Raw genomic sequence first — 22,836 nt, forward strand, 5'->3', positions numbered from 1 at the left:
CAGTGCTCTGAGCCATCTCTCCAGTCCCTTGTTTTTGTTTTTTTGACACACCCTTTGACAATGGTGGTTCCCCCATGATAATTTCCTATTTAGTTAGTGATCATATAAATTTGATTCAGTTACTGAAAATGATGAATATTTTCTTTGACTTGTCTTTGAATAGCTTTCTAAAGTCCCAGGTAATCAAGGCAGAATGACATAGAATGACATAGTGACTTTTTTCTTCCCTGTACATTAAAAGGTGAGGTCACCAGTTTCAGTGCTGCTTTATACTGACTATAGAGGCAACTTGACCTCTTGGTGGCTCTGTAAAGTTGGAAATATAATATTTATGTTTGGGAAGAATTAGTGACATACAGGTTCTAGGAAGAAAGCTTAATTTGATACTGCTATTTTTATAAAATCTACTTTGATTTTACTTTGTTGACTTTTTTTAAGGTTTATTTTATGTATATGAGTACACTGTTGCTGTCTTCAGACATACCAGAAGAGGGCATCGGATCCCATTATAGATGGTTGTGAGCCACCATGTGGTTGCTGGGAATCGAACTCAGGACCTCTGGAAGAGCAGTCAATGCTCTTAACCACTGAGTCATCTCTCCAGCTTTGGTTTTTGAGGCAGGGTCTGTGTAGCTCTTGCTGGCCTGGAACTCGCTGGTCTAGAGCTCACAGAGATCCACCTGCCTCTGCCTCCTGCGCGAATACTGGGATTAAATATGTGTGTCACCATGCCTAGCCTATATAAAATAAAGCTTTAGACAGAGAAATGTTCCCAGCTACAATCACAGGAAAGGCAGTTTCTTTCTGGGTAAAGAATGAGATGCCATGATTCAAAAATTGAATAAGTATTTATTGTTCCAGAAGGTACATTGCTTTTTATACATATTTCATAAATGATACAGGATTGTACACGTGTTCAACATGTTGCTCGCCCCCCTTGCCTCCCATAACACCCAGAGGATTTGCTCATTGCACTGTGCCGTTTCTTCTTAAAAACCCTGCACACAAACAGGATAGATGGCCTAAAAATAATCTGCACAAGGAAAGGAAACAAGGGAGAGGTTGAACAACAGTAAGGAAGGAGGAGGCGGGCTGGGGACTGAGACATGCATCCTCTCACTCTGTCAGGCCAGTGACGGCTGGTGGTGGAAGCCATGGCCCAGCTGGCCTTCAACCTCTGCAAGGCACCTGGAATCTGGATTTGTCATTTGAAGGTCTTTTTTCATACACAATGATCCCAGAAGGAGGAGGAGGAGGAAAAAAAAAAAAAAAAAACCAAAACCCTTGTCCCGTGAGGAGGGGTGAGTCATGTGAAGAAAAAAACCAAAACTAAATACCCGATCAGCTATATGGCAAGCCCCCATCCTCCTTGCCATCCTGTCCCCAGAACAGTTAAAAACAGGACAGTAGGCAGAGTGCTTTGACTTCCGAGTGCAGACACCATCTGGGAAGATGGTAGAAAACACTCTTGATAGAGTAAAGTGTAAGAATTCTCCTGTCTCTCGATTTAAGATAAAAAGAAACGGGGTAGAGAAGACAGGTTAAAGGAAGCCATAGGAAGGTATTCCTGGTAAAAAGATAGCTGCACCCTTTGAGATCTGCCCTTGATTTCCAGTAACTGGGGTGGTGGAGTTGTGGGGGCACATGATGGTGAGGATGAGTGTGTCTTAGATTAACTAAGAACATCCTGGTTCCAAAAGAGCCTCAGAGACTGATTTTTAGCCAATTTGTAAACCTTACATCCTCCCGTTTGGTAACAGGGATGAGCACTGGCCTTATGATCTGTGGTGTGCAGGAAGTGGGAATTATCAGTGGGATCAGTACATAAAGGAAGGAATCCTTTTCCTCCTCTCAAGACTAATTAGTAAAAAACCAAACCAAACCAAAAGAAAAAAAAAAAAAGAAGAAGAAGAATAAAAAAATACCCCCCATGCGGCATTGCCGCTGACTTCTAGACACTGATTCAGAGCCCAGGGAGACAGACATGAGATATCATCAATCCAAGTGTCAATCATCAAACAATCATAAATTAATTCCAATGATTATGTGGGCTAAGCAGTGTGACCAACTGGTATCCGTAAGTAGGTGGGTGGTCAGAAAAGAGGTGCAGGACAGAGAGATTCCGGTAACTTTGCAGAGGCCAGGTCCAGCTTAAAATGAAGGCTAACTGCACAGGCCCAGACTCTGCCAATCACGTAGCAGAAGATTTGATTTCCTTATATACTTATTTATTCCTATGTCAAAAATAAGAAACTTTAAATTAAAAAACAAAAACAAAAAAAATCTAGAGCTGAGTGGGGTGCTGGTGTGTTAGTGTTTTGCAGACCCTGCAAAGATGCAAGAAGCAAACACCCCAGCATCCTCCTCCCAACTGCAACTGTGTCTTCATTCTCAACGGGAAACAGATGCTTAAGACAAGATTCACTAAGCCCTTTGCGCTTGGATTCCACGATACCTGATCCTCAGCGTTTAAGATCCCTTTTTTCCCCTAAGATCCTTTTTGTGTTTTGTTTTTAGAATTAAAGGTAAAAACCCTCTACCCCACACGGCCCCAGCTTCCACCTGCCATGCTGTAATTAAAAAGGCGTGAGTTACAAACAGGCGCACTCTCTGCCGGGATTCATGTCGTTCTCTGATCAGTCCTTTTCTCCGATCTGTCGGAGGGGCAGATGTACTTGTAACGGGTCTCTCAGTCTCTTAAGATCCATTTCTGCCTAAAATAGAAACAACAGGTGAGGAAGGGCAGCTAACAAAGCCGGCGGCACCATCAGCACCTGCTGAGACAGAGAGCACTCCTTCCTCACCATCCTTTCTGCGACTCTAAAAATCCTAAGACTGATGTCTTTAGCTCAAGGTAGAGCTGCCCACCCAGCCCCAGCAAAGCAGACTGCCCAGGGGGTATAAGGAGCCCAGCCTAAGATCGCAGGGACCATCTCAGACATATGTGACAGCATTTCTCCATAAACCTTTAGGAGCAGCCAGTCTTAATCTCTGGCATTTAAAACTTTATTCATTCAATATCTACTTAAGTATTTAACTCAGTGAATTTTGTTGTTGGTAGTGGTTTTGTTCATTTGTTTGTTTTTTAATAGGGGGTCTTTCTACGTAGCCCTGGCTGTCCTGGAATTCACTCTGTAAACCAGGCTGGCCTTGAACTCAGAGATCTGTCTGCCTCTGCCTCCCAAGTGCTGGGGTTAAAGGTGTGCACTACCATGCTTGGCTTTGTTGTTGATTTTTGAGATAGTCTCACTCTGTAGCCCAGGTTAACCTCAAACTCATAGAAGCCTTGCTACCCCAGACTTCAGTGCTAGGATTACAGGTGTGAGTCTTAGCACTGCTACAGCAGCATTAAAGCGAGATGTACAGTCAACTGAAGAATCTTAGAGCCCGTCACATGCTTGGGGTTCATCCTTAAGCAGCTGCATTCATTAGCACGGGTGGGGCTACCCTTCCTCTATTTGTGCTGGTCCAGAGTTGACTGGCCTGTATTGTGGCTCAGAATGACTTCATGCAGCCACAGAAGGCAATTTGAGTGTGCACTTACATATACACACACATACACACATATTTACATATTAAGATACACACAGATTCACACACACACTCATGCACACATAGGTGCACACAGACACACACAGAGACACAAACACATACACGGACAGAGACGCATACAAGCACACACACTCATATGCTCACAAATACACAGACACACTCACACAGACACATACACAGAGACACAGACATACCACACACATAACACATACAGACATGGACACATACACACTCACATACCACACACACACACAGACATGGACATATAGACACAGGCACACACATATAACCACAGACACAGACACACACACAGACACACACACAGACACACACACACACACACACACACACACACACACACACCCCAGAGAAGGGCAGCCAAGCACTCTGAGGAGGGAAGGCCTTCTTGGGACTGTTCGAAACCTCTGCAATCACAAGACTATGAGGGCAAGGAACAAATAAAGATTTATTCACCAAAATCAAAAGAACTGTAGGAGTCTGAAAGAGGAGCAGCTTCTGTGGAAAAGAGGTGTGTCTTTAAAAGGCGCCCCCAGAATGACCTGGGCATCCCCAGCTCCCCTCCGCCTCACAATGCAGTTTGCTTTTGTGCTGTAGCTTCCATCCAATTTACTTGAAAAGATTTTGGATTAATCATTGCAGCGAGATTAAAAAAAGAGAAAAACAACAAGAAAACAGAAACAAAAAATCCTTGGGCGACTCTAGTTCAGAAACAGGTGGTTCTGAAGAACTGAGTATGAAAAAAAAAATAGCTCTAAAAATTCCAGTTTCACTGGAATTTGGAATTTTTACTGTTTGTTTCAACAGTACAGTTGGGGTTCACCGTTTTCATCACTGAGAGATGAGACCCAGAGCTGGTGTGGTGACGGTGTACACCCAGTATGGGTGCCTGAGAGGTTGAGGTAGACGGGTCACCTGGAGTCAGAGGCCAGCCTAAGGCAGGCATCCAGCCAGACCTGTCTCTCTAACAACAAACAGCAAAACCAACTGTGGTGTAGATCAGCAGGCAGAGCACTTGTGAGTATGTCTGAGGGCCTCATCTCAGCCCTCAGCATCTCCTAAACCTTCAGTGGAGTCAATCCTAACAGAGTTTGACTCATCCACAACTGCTATACAGTGAGTTCAAGGACAGCCTGGGTCACAGACAATACTGCCTTAAAACAGACAAACAGAAAAACATCCTTCTCACAGGAAACCAACCCCCTTAAAAAAAAAAAACAAATATCCAATTAAAAAAACCAAACCAAAACAAAAACCAATCTTCTACCTGAATAAAGTTTTTATTAGCCACCTTTATACAGGAATGGTGCTTTCCTCCTTCAGGCTGCCTGACTGAAGGTCCATGGTAATCAATAATAATGGTGCTATTTAAGATGGGGCTGGCTCATTTAATTCTTATAGAACTTACCTGAGCAATTGCATCCTTGAGCTGATTGTATTTCTCTAGATCAAAACGTGACTTTTTGGCTCCTTTATGGAAAAATAATAAGTATTGTCTGTCTCTGGCTTCTGGGTAAACATATTCCTACAACACAAAGGAGAAATTAGCCATTAGTCCTCAGTGGTAGAATAAAGACATTTATCATCTGCTAGTTGATAATTCACTGTTGATTAGACTCAATGCAATAAGTACACGTAGACAGACCAACATGGTGTGTGACGTAGTTAGTTATTTCTTAAACATTTGCCTGTTATGTTCTCACGTTTCCTGGGCTGGCCTGGGTCTTGGGTTCAAGCTCTCCTCTTGTCTCTCCCCGCAGGCAGCTGGGACTACAAACACTTGCCCTGTTTCAGGCTTTGGTTGCTCTTTTGCAGGCAGCGTCTGTTCATTTCCCATTGCTACATGACACTACACTGTAGACCACCAGACTGATATTGTCTCCTCTACCACCCCTGAGCTAAGATGATTACAGGTACGTGCTGCCATTCCTGGATTTACCAGATTTTATTATTTTATAAGGCATTTGCCTTCTTACAAAGATTCTTTAGGTTGACAAGGAACATAGCGCATCATTGTAATGATTCTGAAGCGTTCAGATGATGATTAACAGTCGTTTAGCTAATTAGAGATGCTGGGTAGGTAAGCCAATAGTTAGCCTAAGAAATTATGTACCTTTAAATCGATCGGCTAATGTGTCTGGTCAGTTGTGACTACGCTGTTTGCTGCTGCTATGTCATAACTTGTCACTTGGGGGCAGTAACAATATGGAGCATGGGACACAGGAGTCACAGTATTAAAGATACAAGCACATGACAATGAAGAAGTTCCAGACTAATACTGTAGTACTGCAAAGCCCCGTGAACGTGTGCAAAGCAGAGCTTTCTGGGGCAGTGTCCCTCCCACAGCCCCTCCCTCCCAGCCCAAGCTGGCCTAGAAGTCTCTGTGTAAATCAGGATGACCTTGAACTTACAACCCTCTCCTGCCTCCGTTACCTATGTGCTAGAATACGGTTCTGTGGCACAGTCTTCAGTATTTCCACTGTTATTCCAGATCCAGATTATTTAGTTTTCAGAAATAACTACTCACAAATGAGCTTAACAGAAGGGAATGTGATATAAAAATGTACTGGAAAGAACTCTCAGGTATACTGTCAAGTTGCTAATGTAGGAGCTCTCCAGTTTCTTTACAAGGGTACTATGAATTTTCCTCTTAGCACTGCTTTCATTGTGTCCCATAAGTTTGGGTATGCCGTGTCTTCATTTTCATTAAATTCTAGAAGTCTTTAATTTCTTTCCTGACCAAGTTATCATTGAGAAGAGAGTTGTTCAGTTTCCATGGGTTTGTGGGTTTTCTGTTGTTTTTGTTGTTAGTGATGACCAGTGGTGATCTGATAGGATGCGCCTGGGGACAGGACACACTTGGGTTCATTTCCTGGGCCTACAGTTTTCAACATGTAATTCTTATCCTAACAAGCCTTTCTTCCTTATCTGTAGAATGGGTATGTATTTACAGAATTGAGACTAACTAAATGGGTGGCTATATACTTATGCTCTTTGATGTAAAATATATGATTCACCTTGGGGGAAAGGTGCACATACATTTCTGCAGATGTGAGAGGGCTTAATCTTTTTATAATCAAAGAAATGCAAAATCCATAGGGAAAGGCCATTTTTAAAATTTTACTGACTAACTGGTAAGAATATGTCAAAAAGAGTTTCTAAATTCCAGATGTAACTGAAAGGTTCTAGTGTGTGCCCAAGGCTGTAACTGACTCTTACTTCATCTGTTCATTTCACTCAGCCCTTGAGATATAAGGAACCTCGTTCCAGGGCAAGGGAACAAGGTGTGAATGACACTAGGCTATACAGGTATGGTGGATGACACCAGGCTATGCAGGTATGGTGGATGACACCAGGCTATGCAGGTATGGTGGATGACACCAGGCTATGCAGGTATGGTGGATGACACCAGGCTATGCAAGGTATGGTGGATGACACCAAGCTATACAGGTATGGTGGAAGACACCAGGCTATGCAGGTATGGTGGATGACACCAGGCTATGCAGGTATGGTGGATGACACCAGGCTATGCAAGGTATGGTGGATGACACCAAGCTATACAGGTATGGTGGAAGACACCAGGCTATGCAGGTATGGTGGAGCACATGAGTAATCCTGGCACACTGAAGGCCCAGGTGGATGCCAGGCCACACTGAATTACAAAGTGCAAACCTGTCCCCCAAAGCAAACAAACCACACCTTTCCACACCAACACAAAACCCCAAGTAAAAGATGATACTGTAGTCTCCTTTGAAGGAAAAGGCACTGAGCCAATAATTGTGAGACAGCCCAGGAACAACAGAATAATACACTGTAATGTTTCAAGAGAAAAGGGAGACAAAGAGCTGTAGGAAACAATTCAACATTCCTGAAAGGTGAGGATTTTAAGTAATCTTTGAAATAGGACAGAAAGGAGCAGGGAGAACTTTCCAGACTGAAGTATGGCATGAGAAGGGGAGGGGAGGGGAGAGGAGGGCAGCAGAGGGGAGGGGAGGGGGAAGAGGAAAGGAGGAGAGAGAGGGGATGATGGATGCCTTGGGGACTACAGCATAGTGCAAACACAGGTGAGCTGAGAGACATTTAAGAATGGACATCGTCAGTTGTGAAAGCCCGGAGCTGAGGAAGAGGGAGAGGGAAACTGAGGCAGGCTGCTGGCGGATGGTGTGCTTGCCAGCCTCAGTGACTGCTGTGAGTCACAGGATCAGGGCAGACCCTGGGTGAGCATTCAAAGGACTGGGCAGTCCACTTTCTGCCTTCTCTGCTAGGTCTGTATGGGAGGCCGGGAAAGGTTAAATACAATCTGCATGTTTTTGTTTGCCCCACACAGACCTAGATGTACAATCTCTGATCTAATGCCAGGAGGGAAATGCCCAGTTCAAAAGCAGCTGCTTGAAGCTACTCTTAGTCTGCTTTAGACACAAAAGGGAACCTGGGGAGTCTTGTGTGTCTCCGCTGCTTCAACTATTTGTTATTCAAGGCTATGCCACTTAGATCCAGTATAAGAGACTTAAAGACAAATTCTGTAAAGGCTCAGGTAAGGCACGGCTCAGTGGTGGAGTGTGTGTCTAACATATGAGAGACCCTCAGTTCAATCACCGGCATTAAAAAAAAAAAGCTATGATCCATCGTAAGTCTCAAAATGACACCATGATTTCCACGACACTTGAACCAACAACACCTGCCGGGTTCTAGACACTGGCATTCGCTAAGCTGGCCTTGGTTGATAGAGAAGTGATGGAGGGTAAACTGGCTGAGTACCTACTTGTCACCTCTTTTAGGAAGTCAAAACATCCTTGAACGTACACAGAAGCAGCTTAGAGCTTAGTGTACGTATTCGATTAATTATAAGGAAATCTAAAAATTCAATCAAAAGTGTATGACACTTACCACCCAACTGTTAAAGTAATGACATAAATACAGAAAATCAAGCCAGTAGGCCTGGGGTGTGGCTCAGTGGCAGAGCACCTGGCTAGTGTATAGGAGGGCCTGAGCCTCAGCACTTTACAAATAATATTACAAACAACAAACAAACAGATAAACAAATATCAAGCAAAACGGCGAACACGTCCCCCACGGTGGCACACTCTTCCGTTCTTATTTGTCTCATCACAATCTCAATTCTGGAAGCATGTATGCACGTGAATCCTAGCAGCCAGGGCTGTACACATCCCTCTCCATGGTTATCATGGTTAGCCCTTCCCACACTGCCGACACGGAACTGAGAGCTGGCCTTGTCAACTCCATCCCAGTTGGCAAAAAGAGACGCGAGGAGGAATTCTCACCTGGCGTGTCATTACGAAATATGCATACATGGCCATGGCACTTCCATACGTGATGAAGTAGGTGACCGGCTCCATGATGTCCCAGGAGTATTCCCACCAGGTAAGCCGGGCCAAAATGCCAAACTGCGTGGCCATGTAGGCAAGGCCTCCCCACAGCACCAGAGTGGTCCTCTTCTCTGCTTTCCTGCTAATTTCAATTCGTACCTAGTGGGCATACGTGGACAACATTAAGTAAGGCATTTGCTTTTAGAACCAGCTCTTTAAACTGCCCTACATCCGCTAATTGAACAGGGCCTACCTACAAGTTGGAGTCGATTCCAGCAAATGTAACTTACTTCCTGAATCACAGCAGTAGTGTTCACCTAGCAGAGTGTCTATAGTGACAGCTAAGATTTCTGTGTGCTTTATGAGAGTTTTGGCCTAGAAGGTAGGCTCGGCCACCTGCAAGGCTAACTTTTTGGAAAGAGGAGAAGAAAAGCTGTAAGGTCTGCTTACAGCTCTGCCGGATGGCATGAATTTACATAAATAGTCTACAATCAGACGCTCTCTGGGTCAGCAGTAACTCTAGTCTTTGCATCAGTGGTGGTAAATCTGGTACAAGGCAGCACAGATGGACCTCGGGGCTCTTGGTCTAGTACTGAGCTTCAGACAGTCCCCTCTAAGTCCTCTTTTGGCTGTGATTGAAACTTTGTTAGTGGTTCAGACCACAAAGTTAATGAACCAATTTGAATGACTGGTCTCAGTTGTATTGAAGTGAGACACAGAAGCCCGTGTGTGTGTGTGTGTGTGTGTGTGTGTGTGTGTGTGTGTGTGTGTGTGTGTGTGTAGGGTGATACAGGGGAAGTCTGAAGGGGGCTCTGCAGGCGCCCTCACCTTCTCCAGGGGGGCCAGCTGCTGTTTGAGGTCCTCTAACCTCTCCACGAGCTCCCGCTCCTTGTTCAGCTGATGCTGCTCAATGCACAGTGTGGTGTAAAGCTGCTGGACCAGCGTCTTCACATCGTTCAGCGTGGCGGCGTTCTCATGGCTTAGGAGGTCTGAAAGAAAGAGGTTTGTACCTGGGGTCAGGCTGGGATGTATGAGAGAAGAAGAACAAGAAAAGATATGGTAAAAATAAAATAACGATTGAATATCTTAGCCAGGAGATGGCTCAGTGGGCGAAGGGGCCTGCCACCAAGCCTGATGACCCAAGCTCACTCCCTGGGAACAACCTGGTAGAAGGAGAGAGGTGACTCCTGCAAGTTGTCCTCTGACCTCCACATGCGCACAAGTATGCACACACTCAAAGTATGTGCAGCTGCGCACTACATAAATAAATAAAGATGGAACCAACACTGAACACTTTAAATGAAGAGCTGCCATCCCCAGAACTACTAAGAAATGACGGGGCCACAAGCAGCTCCAGCCATTCCAGGCCTTCAGCATTAAACTGAATAGTTGTTTGGTTTTTTTAAAATCAGTCTACATATCAAGGAAGTAAATTCACATGAGGGTGACTCAAAAGCTTTGTAATCAACACCCATCATTTCATTTGTGGACATACAAGTACTACAAATACAGACAAGGCCAAGGGAAACGGGAAGGGTAACCCCCAGCGGTGGGGGTGACTGGAGAGCTTGTCTAGCACACCAGGCCCTGGGCTCAATCCCCAGTCCTAAAAAATAGTCATAGTCCCAACAGACAGAAGAGCACAGAAACCTTAGGACACATGTGCAAGACCAGCCAGGAGGGTCATTATGACTCTTTAAGAAATGATTGAGTGACTGCTCTGTCACTTATCTGTGGCCTTGACATTTCTGTTTATGTTTTTCCCACTTAGACAGTTCTGAGGAAAAAAAAATATAGCATTTCAAATTTGCAAATGATAAGGGCAATAAATAAATAAATAAATAAATAAATAAATAAATGAAAACACCTTCACTCTAATAATCTAATAACGCACACGGTTCTCCCAGCACACCAACCAACTTTTCTACTCAAACTTGTTTAGGGAAGGTTTTGGTCTCAGTCTCATGCTGTGAAGGACATAATTATGAAAATAACCCAGAAGATTAAACTCTTTGACTCAGTATCGGTAGCAGTGTTTCCAAAAATCTAAAATGTCTTTTGAGTCTCTAATAAAAACTCAGCTACTTGCCAAGCCCCGATCAGTCCTTTCCCAGATCAAAACAGCCCAATAAACATTAGCAGTCTATTGCAAATATCTTTCAGCATAATTATCACAAAAGTTAATCAACGAAGAAATCTGCGTAAGGCCAGGATGTAGACTGGAGAATAGATGGCAAAGCATTCAACATGGAATCTTCCAGAGCTTCAGCAAATGTTTACAGATCAACAGTGATGTAGACAAGACCTCTGTGAGGTCTCTTGAAGTCATCTATGACGACAGGATCCTCCCTGAGGCAAAGCTGCAAGCTCACATGGAAATACAGCATTTCCACACAAGGACACTACATTCCAGATGGCATCTCTTCCGTAACCTGTGCAGAACCTTGGTGTGACTTGGTGGAACCCACTGCTCCCATCTTCCAGGCCAGGAGCTGAGCTAAGATGCGTCTGCTGCAGCCCCCTAAGACTCCTCCTGCAACTCAGTTCTCTTTGGAAAAGATAAACCCTGAAGTTGATATGAATTACCTGTGGTTAAAAAAATTCTCTCCCAAATAGTATCCCATGCTGTGGAGGTTTGAATGAGGATGGCCCATAGGCTTGTATGTTTGAATGCTTGGTCCCCAGCTGGTGGAACTGTTTGGGGAGGATTAGATGTGGCCTTATTATGTATAAGAAGTGGGCTTTGAGGTTTCAAGAGCTTCTAGCCATGTCAGTGTGCTCATGGCCACCTGCTTTTGGGTGGAGGTGTGAGCTCTCAGGTGCTGCTCCAGTTCCATGTCTGCCTGCCTGCCTGTCTGCCTGTCTGTCTACCTGTCTGCCTGTCTGTCTGCCTGTCTGCCTGCCTGCCTGCCTGCCTGCTTGCCTGCCTGCTGCCATGCTATGATGGTCATGGACTTGCATCCCACTGGAGCCATGAGCCCAAACAAACCCTTCTATAACTTGCCTTGGTCGTGGTGTTTTATCACAGCATTTGGAAATAAGGTTTACATTGTTTTAGCAAATTACTAAAAATGTGTTAGTTAAAAAAAACTCCTTCAGGCTATGGGTTCTACCATATAGAATTAATTAGTTAACTGATTAAGAGACAGTGTTTTATTCTGTAGCTCAGGCTGGCCTTGAATTCATCCCATGACCCTTCTTCCTCTGTCTCCTGAGCTGGGATCTCAGGCAAGCACCACCATGCCTGTGAAATGTATTTTTCTATCGTCTTCCTGTGCTCACTAAGGTAGTACATTTTTCCTCCTTGCTGGGCTGATGTTGTATTTTCTTATTCCACAATCATAGAAAAGTTCCTCCCAAAGATTTTTTTTAAACTTCTTTTCATATATGTTAATGTTTAATAATGTTTTTTTTTCTTCTTCTTTAAAATCTGAACTCGGATCCATACTCCCTCTGTCACAACAGTACTCCATACATTCTCCCATTCATTCAATGTTGTATGTAAACTGTGGCAAAGAATCAAGACTCCAAGTCCCGCCCGTAAATCAGAAAAAAGCAATGTGGGGCGGGGTGGGGGGGTGTGGCACAGGACTGATGGATGACGGACACGGGGAGGGGGACAGACAGAGGTGGGATGGAAGGGGGATGGAGTGGTGGTTGGGGTGACACAGGGACACGGGACATAACTCATCCAAACAAAAACAGCAGGACGGTTGCAGAGAAGGAGGAAATCCTTACCAGCTGGCACGGAAGGACGCCAGAGCGTCTTACTAGGTAAGGGGAGTGGGCTAGTTAGGCTTTTATGCCTGGTCAATGAGCGAAATTGGAGTGTATTTCCCAGAATGCCTTTCTCTGCGTGGCTCCGAGCCAGAGAAGAGATCTAGGTGAGATTTTGGAAGAAGTGAAGCCGACAGCACCATACCACGCTTTGGGAGATGCTGAGCTTCGGAGCGAGGCTGACACAGAGATGTCTGCTGATGCCAGCTGCGTCTACTCGCCCCCGCATCTGCAGCATTTGTTGGTTAGCCGCAAATTCAGGCCCAGAACCGATGCAGCCTTCTAAAAATGGCCTGGGTAATATGGGAGCCACTAGCCACATGCTTCTGTTTATTTTTTTAACTAATTATTTATCTTAAGCAGATGAGTAAAAAGTGTGTGTGTGTGTGTGTGTGTGTGTGTGTATACCATCAATATGCTATTTTGAAATACATACACCACTTTGAAATGGCTAATACAGATATTTATTACTTCACATACTTTTTGTAATGAGAACACACAATCTACTCTTCGTGCTTTTCAACAATACAATGCGTTGGTGAATTTATCCAACTCCTGTTTGCTTGTTTAATCTTCTGACTGACCGTTCTGTAACTTCCCGTGTGTTACAGTTGAAGAATTCAGCTCTTTAGCTACAGTCCACTTACTTATGGCTACTATAGTTGACAGGGCAGAAATGAAACATTTTTAATATCTCACTTTTTTTCTTCTTTCTTGGCACTGGGAATTGAACTCAAAGCTCCGTGCCAGAAAGTTCTATTTAACAACATGGAAGGATTTCTCTGCCTACATTAAAGCACTTCATCACAGGCTCCATTAAAATCTGGATACCTGTCACTCACCCATGGTGCCAAAGCTTCGACATTCCTGACTTTTCTCTGATCCTCTAAGCTCCCCTTTCAGATCCCCTCTTCTTCAGCTGTATCTGTAACTGTGAAAGGTCATTTTCTTATCATGGATATTTTCATGGCTGTGTATGGGTATATGTGTGTACTCCTATATGTGCACGTGCTGGGGAGCCAGAGAAGGGCAAAGACACACACACACACACACACACACACACACACACACACACACACACACACACACACACACACACACACACACACACATAGTCTGTGTGTGTGTAGAAGCTGGAGGCTAGCCTCCAGTGTCATCCTCAGAACATTATTCACCACCTTTGACACAAGGTCTGGCCTGGAGCTTACCACTAGGTTAGACCAGCTGGCCAGTGAGCCCCAGGAATCCGCCTCCCAGGCGCTGGGTGTGTCATCACGCTAGACTCTTCCTACATGTTCATAGAACTGTGAGTCAGGCACTTTCCTTACTAACTCTCTCCCCAGCCCCTTGCCATAAGTCTTTAGAATATTCACATGGCTCTGCTTCAGTAACTGAAAGGTGACTGATACAAATGATACAAATAGTATGTATGATATGTTGCCATGTGCCTAAAATATGTATACAGACTTGCTTCTGTGCCACAAGAAACAGCTGAGGACAAGGGATTGGGTGAGTTTTATCTGAGATTATTTTAGACTTGGGGAGCTAAACCTTATGAATGGGTTATCTATTCTATCATAACAACAAACTAACATACCACCCAATGCTTACTAACAACAATTTTAAAAACCTGGAAAATGCTAAGTTATAGGTCACAGAGATGTATTCTAGACCTGGCTGAAAGGGAAGTTATCTTTTGGATTCTGCACTGGTAGAGCCTTAGTAGAGTCGGAGTTTATTATTCATTAGTCAGGTTGCCTTAACAAAGATGTAAGGTACTGTCAAGACACAGATGACGATAATAACTCCAACCCTTGACCCAAAGAAGTCACTGAAGAGGAACTCATCGGAAATGGAAAAGCCTATGATGGCTTAGCAATAGTGCTTTGGGTCGAATCCTGCATGTTACTCACACACACACACACACACACACACACACACACACACACACACACACACTGTTTAACAATGTACACACTCTGCACACGCCATCAATCCCAGAATAACAACAGCAGAGAGCTCTACTAATATAACGAGCTATGGAAATTGTTGTTATCCACAAACACAATTTGAGGAGGTTTTGGCTTTCTGGGTCTCTAACAAGGCAGTCATTGTCCGGGTTAGCTTGCCTTTTTGACCTCGTTCCTCAAGTTATATCATTAAGAAGTGAGCTCTCTAGCTTCCTGTGGATGGCTAAGTGGGAACTGGCTTTAGTGGTGCCAATCTTGATGATTCTCCATAGCAGGGACATCAGATCCTCTTGTGACATGGGTATGTTCCCTTCCTTTCCAAGAAGAGAAAGGTAGTTAGCTACTGTTTGGGCTTTGTGTTCCCTTTTACAGCCTCACTTCTGTTTGAGACTTCAATGGTGACCAGCCACGACTTTTACAAGAATGTGCCAGAGCTGACAACTAGCCTTCTTGTCATGACATGTCTTCTTGTTCCAACCTGGGATACAGGTCCTCTTGTTCCCCTGGCTTAGGTACAAGGATGTCAACATTTAAGGACCCACACCACCTACAGACCACTATCCCTTGTAAACATGGCATGTGGCCATTCTGGACTGAGTATGAATAAGCCCTCTGTCTCTGGAGCCTGGCATGTGTGAAATCACAGTTTATACAACATTCAGAGTATTTTCAGTTCTTAAGAGCTACGTTACACCACCACACACACAATTTTTTAAAGCTATGTATGAAGCCAGACATGGTGGTGACAACCTACACTGTAGACAGCAGAGGGGGAGGGGCAGTAGGAGAGGGGGAGGGGCGGTAGGAGGGGGGAGGGGTGGTAGGATTGATAACCTGAGGCTGGCCTCAGCTCTATATAGTAAGACTGGTTCAAAGACCAAAAATAAACAAAAAATTCTTCAAGAATCCTGCCGAGTTTATCAAATCCCACCCTTTGGGATAATTCTCTCCATAAATTTCAGACTTTTGACCCCTGAGAACTTCATATTCCAATCTACTTCTAGTGAAGCTGGGCAGATACCTCATAGTTTTGAGACACAGAAAAAGAAAAAAAAAATCACCCATGAATCAAATATAATTCCTCCTACAACCAGTTTCTGCTTTAGTTTTCCTTAATCTTCTTGAGAGCAGTTTTACTTAAAAAAAAAACGAAAGCATTTACTTCTGTTTGCAAACACCGACAAATTATTGGATCAGTCATAATGTCAAATAAAAGCCCTTAGTGTGTGCCACTGTATATGGAAGCTCACATCTTTACTTTCCTGAGTGTTACACTTCATTCATTCATTCATTCATTCATTCTTTTCTTGTCGTTAGACAAGAGAATTTAGCCTCTGAGCAATGAAAATGCTTCCCATTTGGTTCCTTAATTCCTTCAACATAGAAGGATACTTGAGTCACAGGCCCACCCTCTCAGAGGGCATTTACAGAGAAAAAGGAGGAGAATTCAGAGGCCAATCTCTTCTAGTTTGCTTGGAGTCAGAGAAAGAATAACTAGGATCCTTTAGGGTGTCATGGGTGAGCTGACATGATGATTTCAACATGAGAAAATGGAGGGAAGGAGTGGGGAGAGAGGAGCGGCGTCAGGGGTACGGGGGAGGGGGGGATCTGATGTGGTAAGGCCGACATGGGCGTAACGGGGGTGTTTAAACTTAGGCTTCTACTCTCAACCTTTTCTTTGATTATATCCTTTTTTTTTTTTTTCTTCATGACAGGGTTTCTCTGTGTAGCCCTTACTGTCCTGGAACTCACTGTGTAGATGAGGCTGGCCTTGAACTCACAGAGATCAGCCTGCCTCTGCCTCCTCGGCACTGGAATTAAAGGTGTGTGCTACTGCCGCCTGGCTCTAGTGAAATTCTTAAAGAATAGATTAAAAAGAGATAAAACTCCTTTAGGGGTTGCAAATTAGATCTTCACATTAAGATTCACAACAACAGCAGAATTACAGTTATGAAATGGCAACATAATTACAGTTATGGTTGGGGGTCACCACAATGTGGGGACTGTATTAAAGGGTCGCAGCAGAAGGGTGGTTGAGAGCCACTGGCCTAGGAAGTCAGTGTAGGAGCAGTGACTGTGGAAGGGGCATTAGGAAGGGGAAATGACAATTCTCTCAGGGCAGAGAGAGAAAAACGGTTCAAAGAGCCATCCATGCTATTCCAGAGGGCTGCTGAGAATCAACACTGCGCAGAGCTACACTGGAGCCGGAGATGAACAGAAAAACCAGCAAGACTGAAGCACACATTTTATGTATGTGTGTATAAAAACCAGGCCATTAAAATATTACCTTCACTACTGGCTGTTTTGGTGCCCTCTTAAAATGTGTTCCCAAGTTGAGCACCTCACTTCCTCCACACATAAATACGTAAGTGTGTGTATGTCAGAAGTTCCTACGGATTATACACAGCCATAGGACTCAGAACACTTTGATTTTTATAGTGACGAGAAGGCACTATGCATTCAGCAGGAATCTGGATTCTCATCTTGAGATCTAATCCATGTTAGTGATGTCTGGCAGAGCCTGCCAATTGCTTGTTCCATTCAGCCATAGGATCACAGAGATAATCATAGTCTATCATATGCTATATGGGTTGCTAGTGGGGTCTGTTTGTTTGTTTGACATTGTGTTTTACATATGTGCATTTAATTATATCTAAAAAGCACCCTGCTGTCTGTTGTACATGAGATTATTGGCATTTTATAATAAAGCTGGCTTTGTGTGAGATAATTTTGTTCAGTCATATGTGATGTGTTTAAGTTCTGTATATGCTTAAGGTAAACTTAGACATACTCTTTGTACACCGGGCCTATCAAATACAGTTTGTATTAACAACACCAGTGCACTTACTAACCCCACTAGAAGCCAAGAAATGTCTGTACAATAACTGACTTTAGATTGCCAAATGTAAACCATCATAGAAAGAAAAATGACTAACGCCTAGTATAGTGTTTAACAGAACAGAGAAATCCTTTATTTAAACATAAAGATTCCCTTCATATTAGTTTAGTGTACAAGAGTCATACGTGACAGACTGTGTTCCTCTGGAACTGTAAGAAATCCCTTTTCAAGGAAACGAAAAGACTGGTGAGCTGGCTTAGTGGGTTAGTGGGTAAAGGTGCCTGCTGCCAAGCCTAAGGACCAGAGTTCATTCTGAGGGACTGTTGCAAGGTATTTGATCACACTGTGAACCTTGAGGTTGTGTTATTTACCGAAATCCCTGTTTCTAGTTGTGTTGCTCAACCCTTGGCACATACCTTTACTCCTTCTGGCTGGAGTATAGACATGCCCTTAGCACACACCTTTAAACCAGGAGCTTTCTGTAAACAGGATTAAGTAAAGTCAACCATAGGTCAAGAGGCAGAGCAAGCAACCAGCCACAGGGATGGAACATAAGTGGAAAGGTGGACTTTGGGTTGGAGGGTATTTAAGATGGCATTGAGAAGGAGAAAGTGCCTCTTCCTTCTGACACAGTGATGGAGGAGGGAGGTCGGCTGGGTGCTTCCTCTGCCTCTGTGAGCTAGCAGGCTTTTACCACAGTGTCTGGCTCCTGAGTCTTGGTAAACAGAATGTGTTGCATTTTGTTTTTAAAACAACAAGGTACTTTCATGGTAGTGGAAAAGAACTGATTCCCAAGAGTTGTCCTTTACAAGTGTGTAATGGTAAATACACACACACACACAGGCACACGCACAGGCACACACACATAGACACACACACATAGACACACACACACACAATAAAAAAAAAGAGTATTTAGAGAGTAAAAAATGGGTCAGGAAGGAGCTTACGGTTAGGACATTCAGGTAAGAGAATGGAATGACCAGGCACTCCAGTACGGAGGTGGAATTCAAGCACTGAAGGCATGTGTAGCCAGGCGCTCGTGAGGGAACAGTCCCGCTGTACAGAGTGGGAAGAACAGCGAGTCTGTTCCTCAAGGCTACTCAGGGAAAAACTAAGTTCTTCCCAAAGGTCTTCCCACGTTAAGAAAACCTTAGGAAAGCTGTTTTTACCTCTCTTTGGTGGCCGTACGTGGTACGTCAAGTCATTAATGACAAGCTTAAAGTCATCCAGGAGCAGGAGGTCTATCCCCGTGGAGGCGGCTACTCGAACACCATCTGTGAGCAATTTAAATAAAACGTGTCACAAGCCCCGAACTATTTAAGAATGATCAGAAAAGAAAACCACAACATAAATCCCCTAAATCGAATAGCTTTAAAGTGCTCTCATTTCTTCTACATCTCTGTAAACTTTGCCTCCTCACCTCAGGCCTATGCTGGGCAGAGATGAGGTTGTATAACTTATGCTCTTTGTGTTTAGGACAAATTGGATGATTGAACAGTCGCTTTTCGTGCAGCCGTGGGAACAAGGGTAACTGTTGGTCACAGACAGCCCTGCAGGGCTCAGCTGGAATCTGGGCTCACCTGGAGAGCGGTGCAGAGTGGCCTACAGGGCTGGGCAGCCCAGCCACCAAGAAGTTGCTAATTAATTCAGCAGGGAAGGTTGGGATAGGGGGCAAAGTGCAGCAAATGGCTCTACCAAGGAAAGGACTAGATGAGGCTGGAGTGTTCAAAGTGCACAGTTAAAACGAAGAGGACAGAAGTCGGCAGCTGTCATAGCTGGCGACCCGAACGGAAGGGTAAATGGGTCCTCACAGTCTCAATCTTCCTGTAGGTTTGAAAGACTTTTCTAAGTCAAAGCAAAAACAATTTTTTTTTTTGCGCTTAAATAAACAGATGTTACATCAAATGAGAGGTTTTAGTGTCTTATTGTATACTCTCAAATCACAGACTCTATTTGGGTAAACATTTGAGGGCTCAATTGCTGGAAAAACATATTCTGCATCTACGGTAATGATGAGAGGCCTCAAGGACGAGAAGTGTGACTGCCTGCATGTCCTTGCGGTGACATTCGATGCGAGCTGCTTTTGAATGAGACTCCCTGTGGGCAACACATCTGCTGACACAGAACAGTCCCGAGGACCACTGGGAGGAAAGGGCTTTATCTCCCATGCATGCAAAGCAAAAACTCACGTGCTTTCTAACGATAACAGGACAGTATTCTTTTGTACCGAGCAGCTTGGGGTCGGACACGAGGAGGTGAGAAGCAAGCGAGGCCATACCTGGCGAGTAGATCGCGACCCTGTCGATTCCCCGATCCTCCTCTTGCAGTTGTCGTAAAAACACGCCGACTGAGTCAGAGATAGGCTTGAGTGTGAACTGGCAGCGTTCGCGCCGAGAAGGTAGCCTCACAGATATCACCGGTAACCCATTCTGATAAACCACCGTCACGTCTGAGCAAAAAGACCCACAGACATACGACGGTTAGATTTTATCATAAGTAAGTCTCGTTTGATGGGTCTTGACACGTCTCAAGAACATGTCAAGAACATGTCACGACTCCTTCAGACTCCTTCAGCCCCACCCCTGCAAATCCCTAGGCACTTTGGGTCTGCTTTTTAGAGTTACTGTGTCTGGTTCTGTCGTGTTACAAGGTGTTACTGGTGCTCTATGACTGGCAACTCTTTGTCTATGGTAGCTTTCTCTTGGCATGGTTATGAGACATACCCATGCTATAACAGTTCATTTGTTTGTATCACTGAGCAGTATTTTTTAAAAGTTCTAGGTTAACACTCAAAGTAACGGGTCCACCCGCATGTCTTCATCCTCCCAGGTCCTGTTCTGATGCACAGACCCACTGCAATTTCTCTTCATGCCCGTTAACAGGAAGTGGGTTATTTTTGTCTTTAGCTATTATCAACGAAGGCTCTATGGTGACTGGAATGTTCTTGTGGCATAGTTAGCATCCATCTGTGGCAGAGTCAGCCACCTGCAAATTGGTATTTGGGGAAATTTTTGTGCCTCTACTGAACAAAGCACACATTATTCTCTAAATACCAAAGTGACCATTCACAAAGCATTAGTGCTTCACTCAGTGCTCTGAAGTCGCTTCTTCTCTGTTCGAAGCATCTTAAACATCGCTGCTGCACAAATGCACTGCCAATGAGTTCTCTCCATTTTGTATGTCTGAGAAAGTGACTGCACCTTGATTTTTGGGAGATATTTTTAGGATGTAAAAGAAAAATCTAGCTGACAGATTTTTTTTTTTTTTTCCATTTTGGCACTTTTGGAAGAATTAACTCCATCATCTTGTCTAACATGGAAGTTTGGGCTTATCGTTTCTTTATTCTGTGTGTGAGCCATCTGTATTCCTCAGGTGCTCTTCATAGTCTCTGGTCAGCATGGTTTTCAATGGTTTGGTTGTGATGTCATTTGTTTTTCTTCATGATTGTTCTACTTGGAATCAGATGCATGTCTTAGAGCTGTGCACTCATAGTGTTCACCGTATATGGAGAAAATCTGACCGTTATTTAACTTTCTTTCTGTCTTCTACCCCTCTTCCTGAAAGCCCTAACTATGTTTCTGTTCACTCATATGGTATTGTCTTGACACGTGCTGAACCCTCTTCATAGATTTCATGTCCTTCCTGCTCAGCTTCTGGGTCAATTTGAGCACAATTTATTCTCCTCTTCCACAGCATCTGGCTACTTGCTAATTCCTCCTGTATGTTTTTGCTTTAATTAATCAATTAACTAATTAATTAATTATTGGTTTTTTCAAGGCAGGGCTTCTCTGTGTAGTCCTGGCTGTCCTGAAACACATTCTATAGACCAGACTGGCCTAGAACTCAGATTTACCTGTCTCTGCCTGCCCAGTGCTTGGATTAAAGGCGTGCGCCACCAACTCCTAGCTCTGTATGATTTCTAAATTTCAGTCACTAAAAAACAACAACAACAAAAAACTCCAGAAAATTAATTTGTCTTTTTTTTTTTTTTTTTTTTTTGGTTTTTGGTTTTTTGGTTTTTCGCGACAGGGTTTCTCTGTGTAGCCCTGGCTGTCTTGGAACTCACTCTGTAGACCAGGCTGGCCTCAAACTCAGAAATCCGCCTGCCTCTGCCTCCCAAGTGCTGGGATTAAAGGCATGGGCCACCACTGCCTGACAACAGCTCACTACTTTCTTCATCTCTTTCATCTTGGGGTCTCTGTGGGCTGGTTGGGGGATGACCCCCTGATGCTCCAAGGCCAGGTAACTTTTGTCACTGGTTATATATCCTTAATTTTGTATTGCCGAGCACTGTACAACTCATTCAGGACAGAGGTAGAGAATCCTTTACTGTGGGGCTACTTCTTAGGTGATCTTTCTGGAAATCTCTGCGGAGTGTCTACGTATGTAGGCATTTTGGCTGGATGCTGAGGTTCGTTCATTTTATGTTTTCTGGTAAGAATAATTTCTGGGAAAGTTTTTCTAGTCACTCTGTGCACTAGACTTTAACCAGGCTCAGGAAGATGACTTCCTCTCAGCCCTCTCCTCAGGACCATTGTCCCACAGCCCCAGCTGATGAGCTATCCCTAGGATGGCTGTTCCTCATTTAACCAGACAACCCGGATCTGGGTGTTCACAGCTCCTTGTCAGGAACACCACACACAAGCTCCCTGGTCCGCTCTTCATTTCTGCTGATCTAGACCGGGCCGTTTCCTCTCCTTGTGCATTAGTCTAGAAGCCTCCTGCCTCCTGCTGGGAAGCTGGGAAGATGCCTGCAGCCATTTGTTTCCCTTTGGCTGGGATTGCAGGACTATGCAGCTTGATGTCCTGATTTCTGAAAACTGTTGCCAGACATGTCGTGTGTTTGTGGCAGGGCAGACATCACCATTAGAGTTCATGGTTCACAGACACAGATACATGACTTGAGATTTGACATAGAAAGTAAACGAACAAACAAACAAACAAACCCAACCAAAACCTGAGTACACACTCAAAGATTAGTATTATAGGAAATATTCTATCCTGTCTCTGACCATTCAGTTCTTGGATAAAAGACACCCAGCCTTTATATTTACAATAAGCTTTAATCAGTACTGGAGCTGGGCAGATATCTATCCTCTATGTTATTATGTCTATTTCTCTATCAATAACTCCACAATATGACTTGCAGTGTTCCATTTGGGCTGCTCGTAACATCAACTGGCCAGCTGTCATAGCTGTGATTTTATGATTCTTACCCCATGGAATCTTTTCCTCTCTCCACCTTCCTCTGTCTTCCTCCCCAAACCTGAAGCCCGGGAACCCCAGATCCTGCCTATCTCAGTTCTGTCCAGCTATAAGCTGTAGGCATCTTTATTCACCAGTCAGGGAT

At 44.1% G+C, this 22,836-nt stretch overlaps 1 protein-coding gene across 2 annotated transcripts in view; it reads right to left on the reverse strand.

Annotated features, from left to right (window-relative positions):
- Nucleotides 1-829: 829 nt before the first annotated feature.
- Nucleotides 830-22,836, reverse strand: part of Mcu (mitochondrial calcium uniporter) — a 164,232-nt gene continuing 142,225 nt past the window's right edge. For both annotated transcript variants that reach the window (XM_034524920.2, XM_076917101.1), the window contains exons 3-8: nt 19,765-19,935; nt 18,656-18,760; nt 9,726-9,886; nt 8,853-9,056; nt 4,979-5,095; nt 830-2,714 (exon numbers count right to left, since the gene is read on the reverse strand). In XM_034524920.2, the coding sequence (XP_034380811.1) occupies nt 2,637-2,714; nt 4,979-5,095; nt 8,853-9,056; nt 9,726-9,886; nt 18,656-18,760; nt 19,765-19,935 (836 nt within the window). In that variant the 3' untranslated portion in view covers nt 830-2,636. The remainder of the gene's footprint in view (nt 2,715-4,978; nt 5,096-8,852; nt 9,057-9,725; nt 9,887-18,655; nt 18,761-19,764; nt 19,936-22,836) is intronic.

This window comes from Arvicanthis niloticus, chromosome 20 (assembly GCF_011762505.2).
Source record: "Arvicanthis niloticus isolate mArvNil1 chromosome 20, mArvNil1.pat.X, whole genome shotgun sequence".
Classification (NCBI taxonomy): Eukaryota; Metazoa; Chordata; class Mammalia; order Rodentia; family Muridae; genus Arvicanthis; species Arvicanthis niloticus.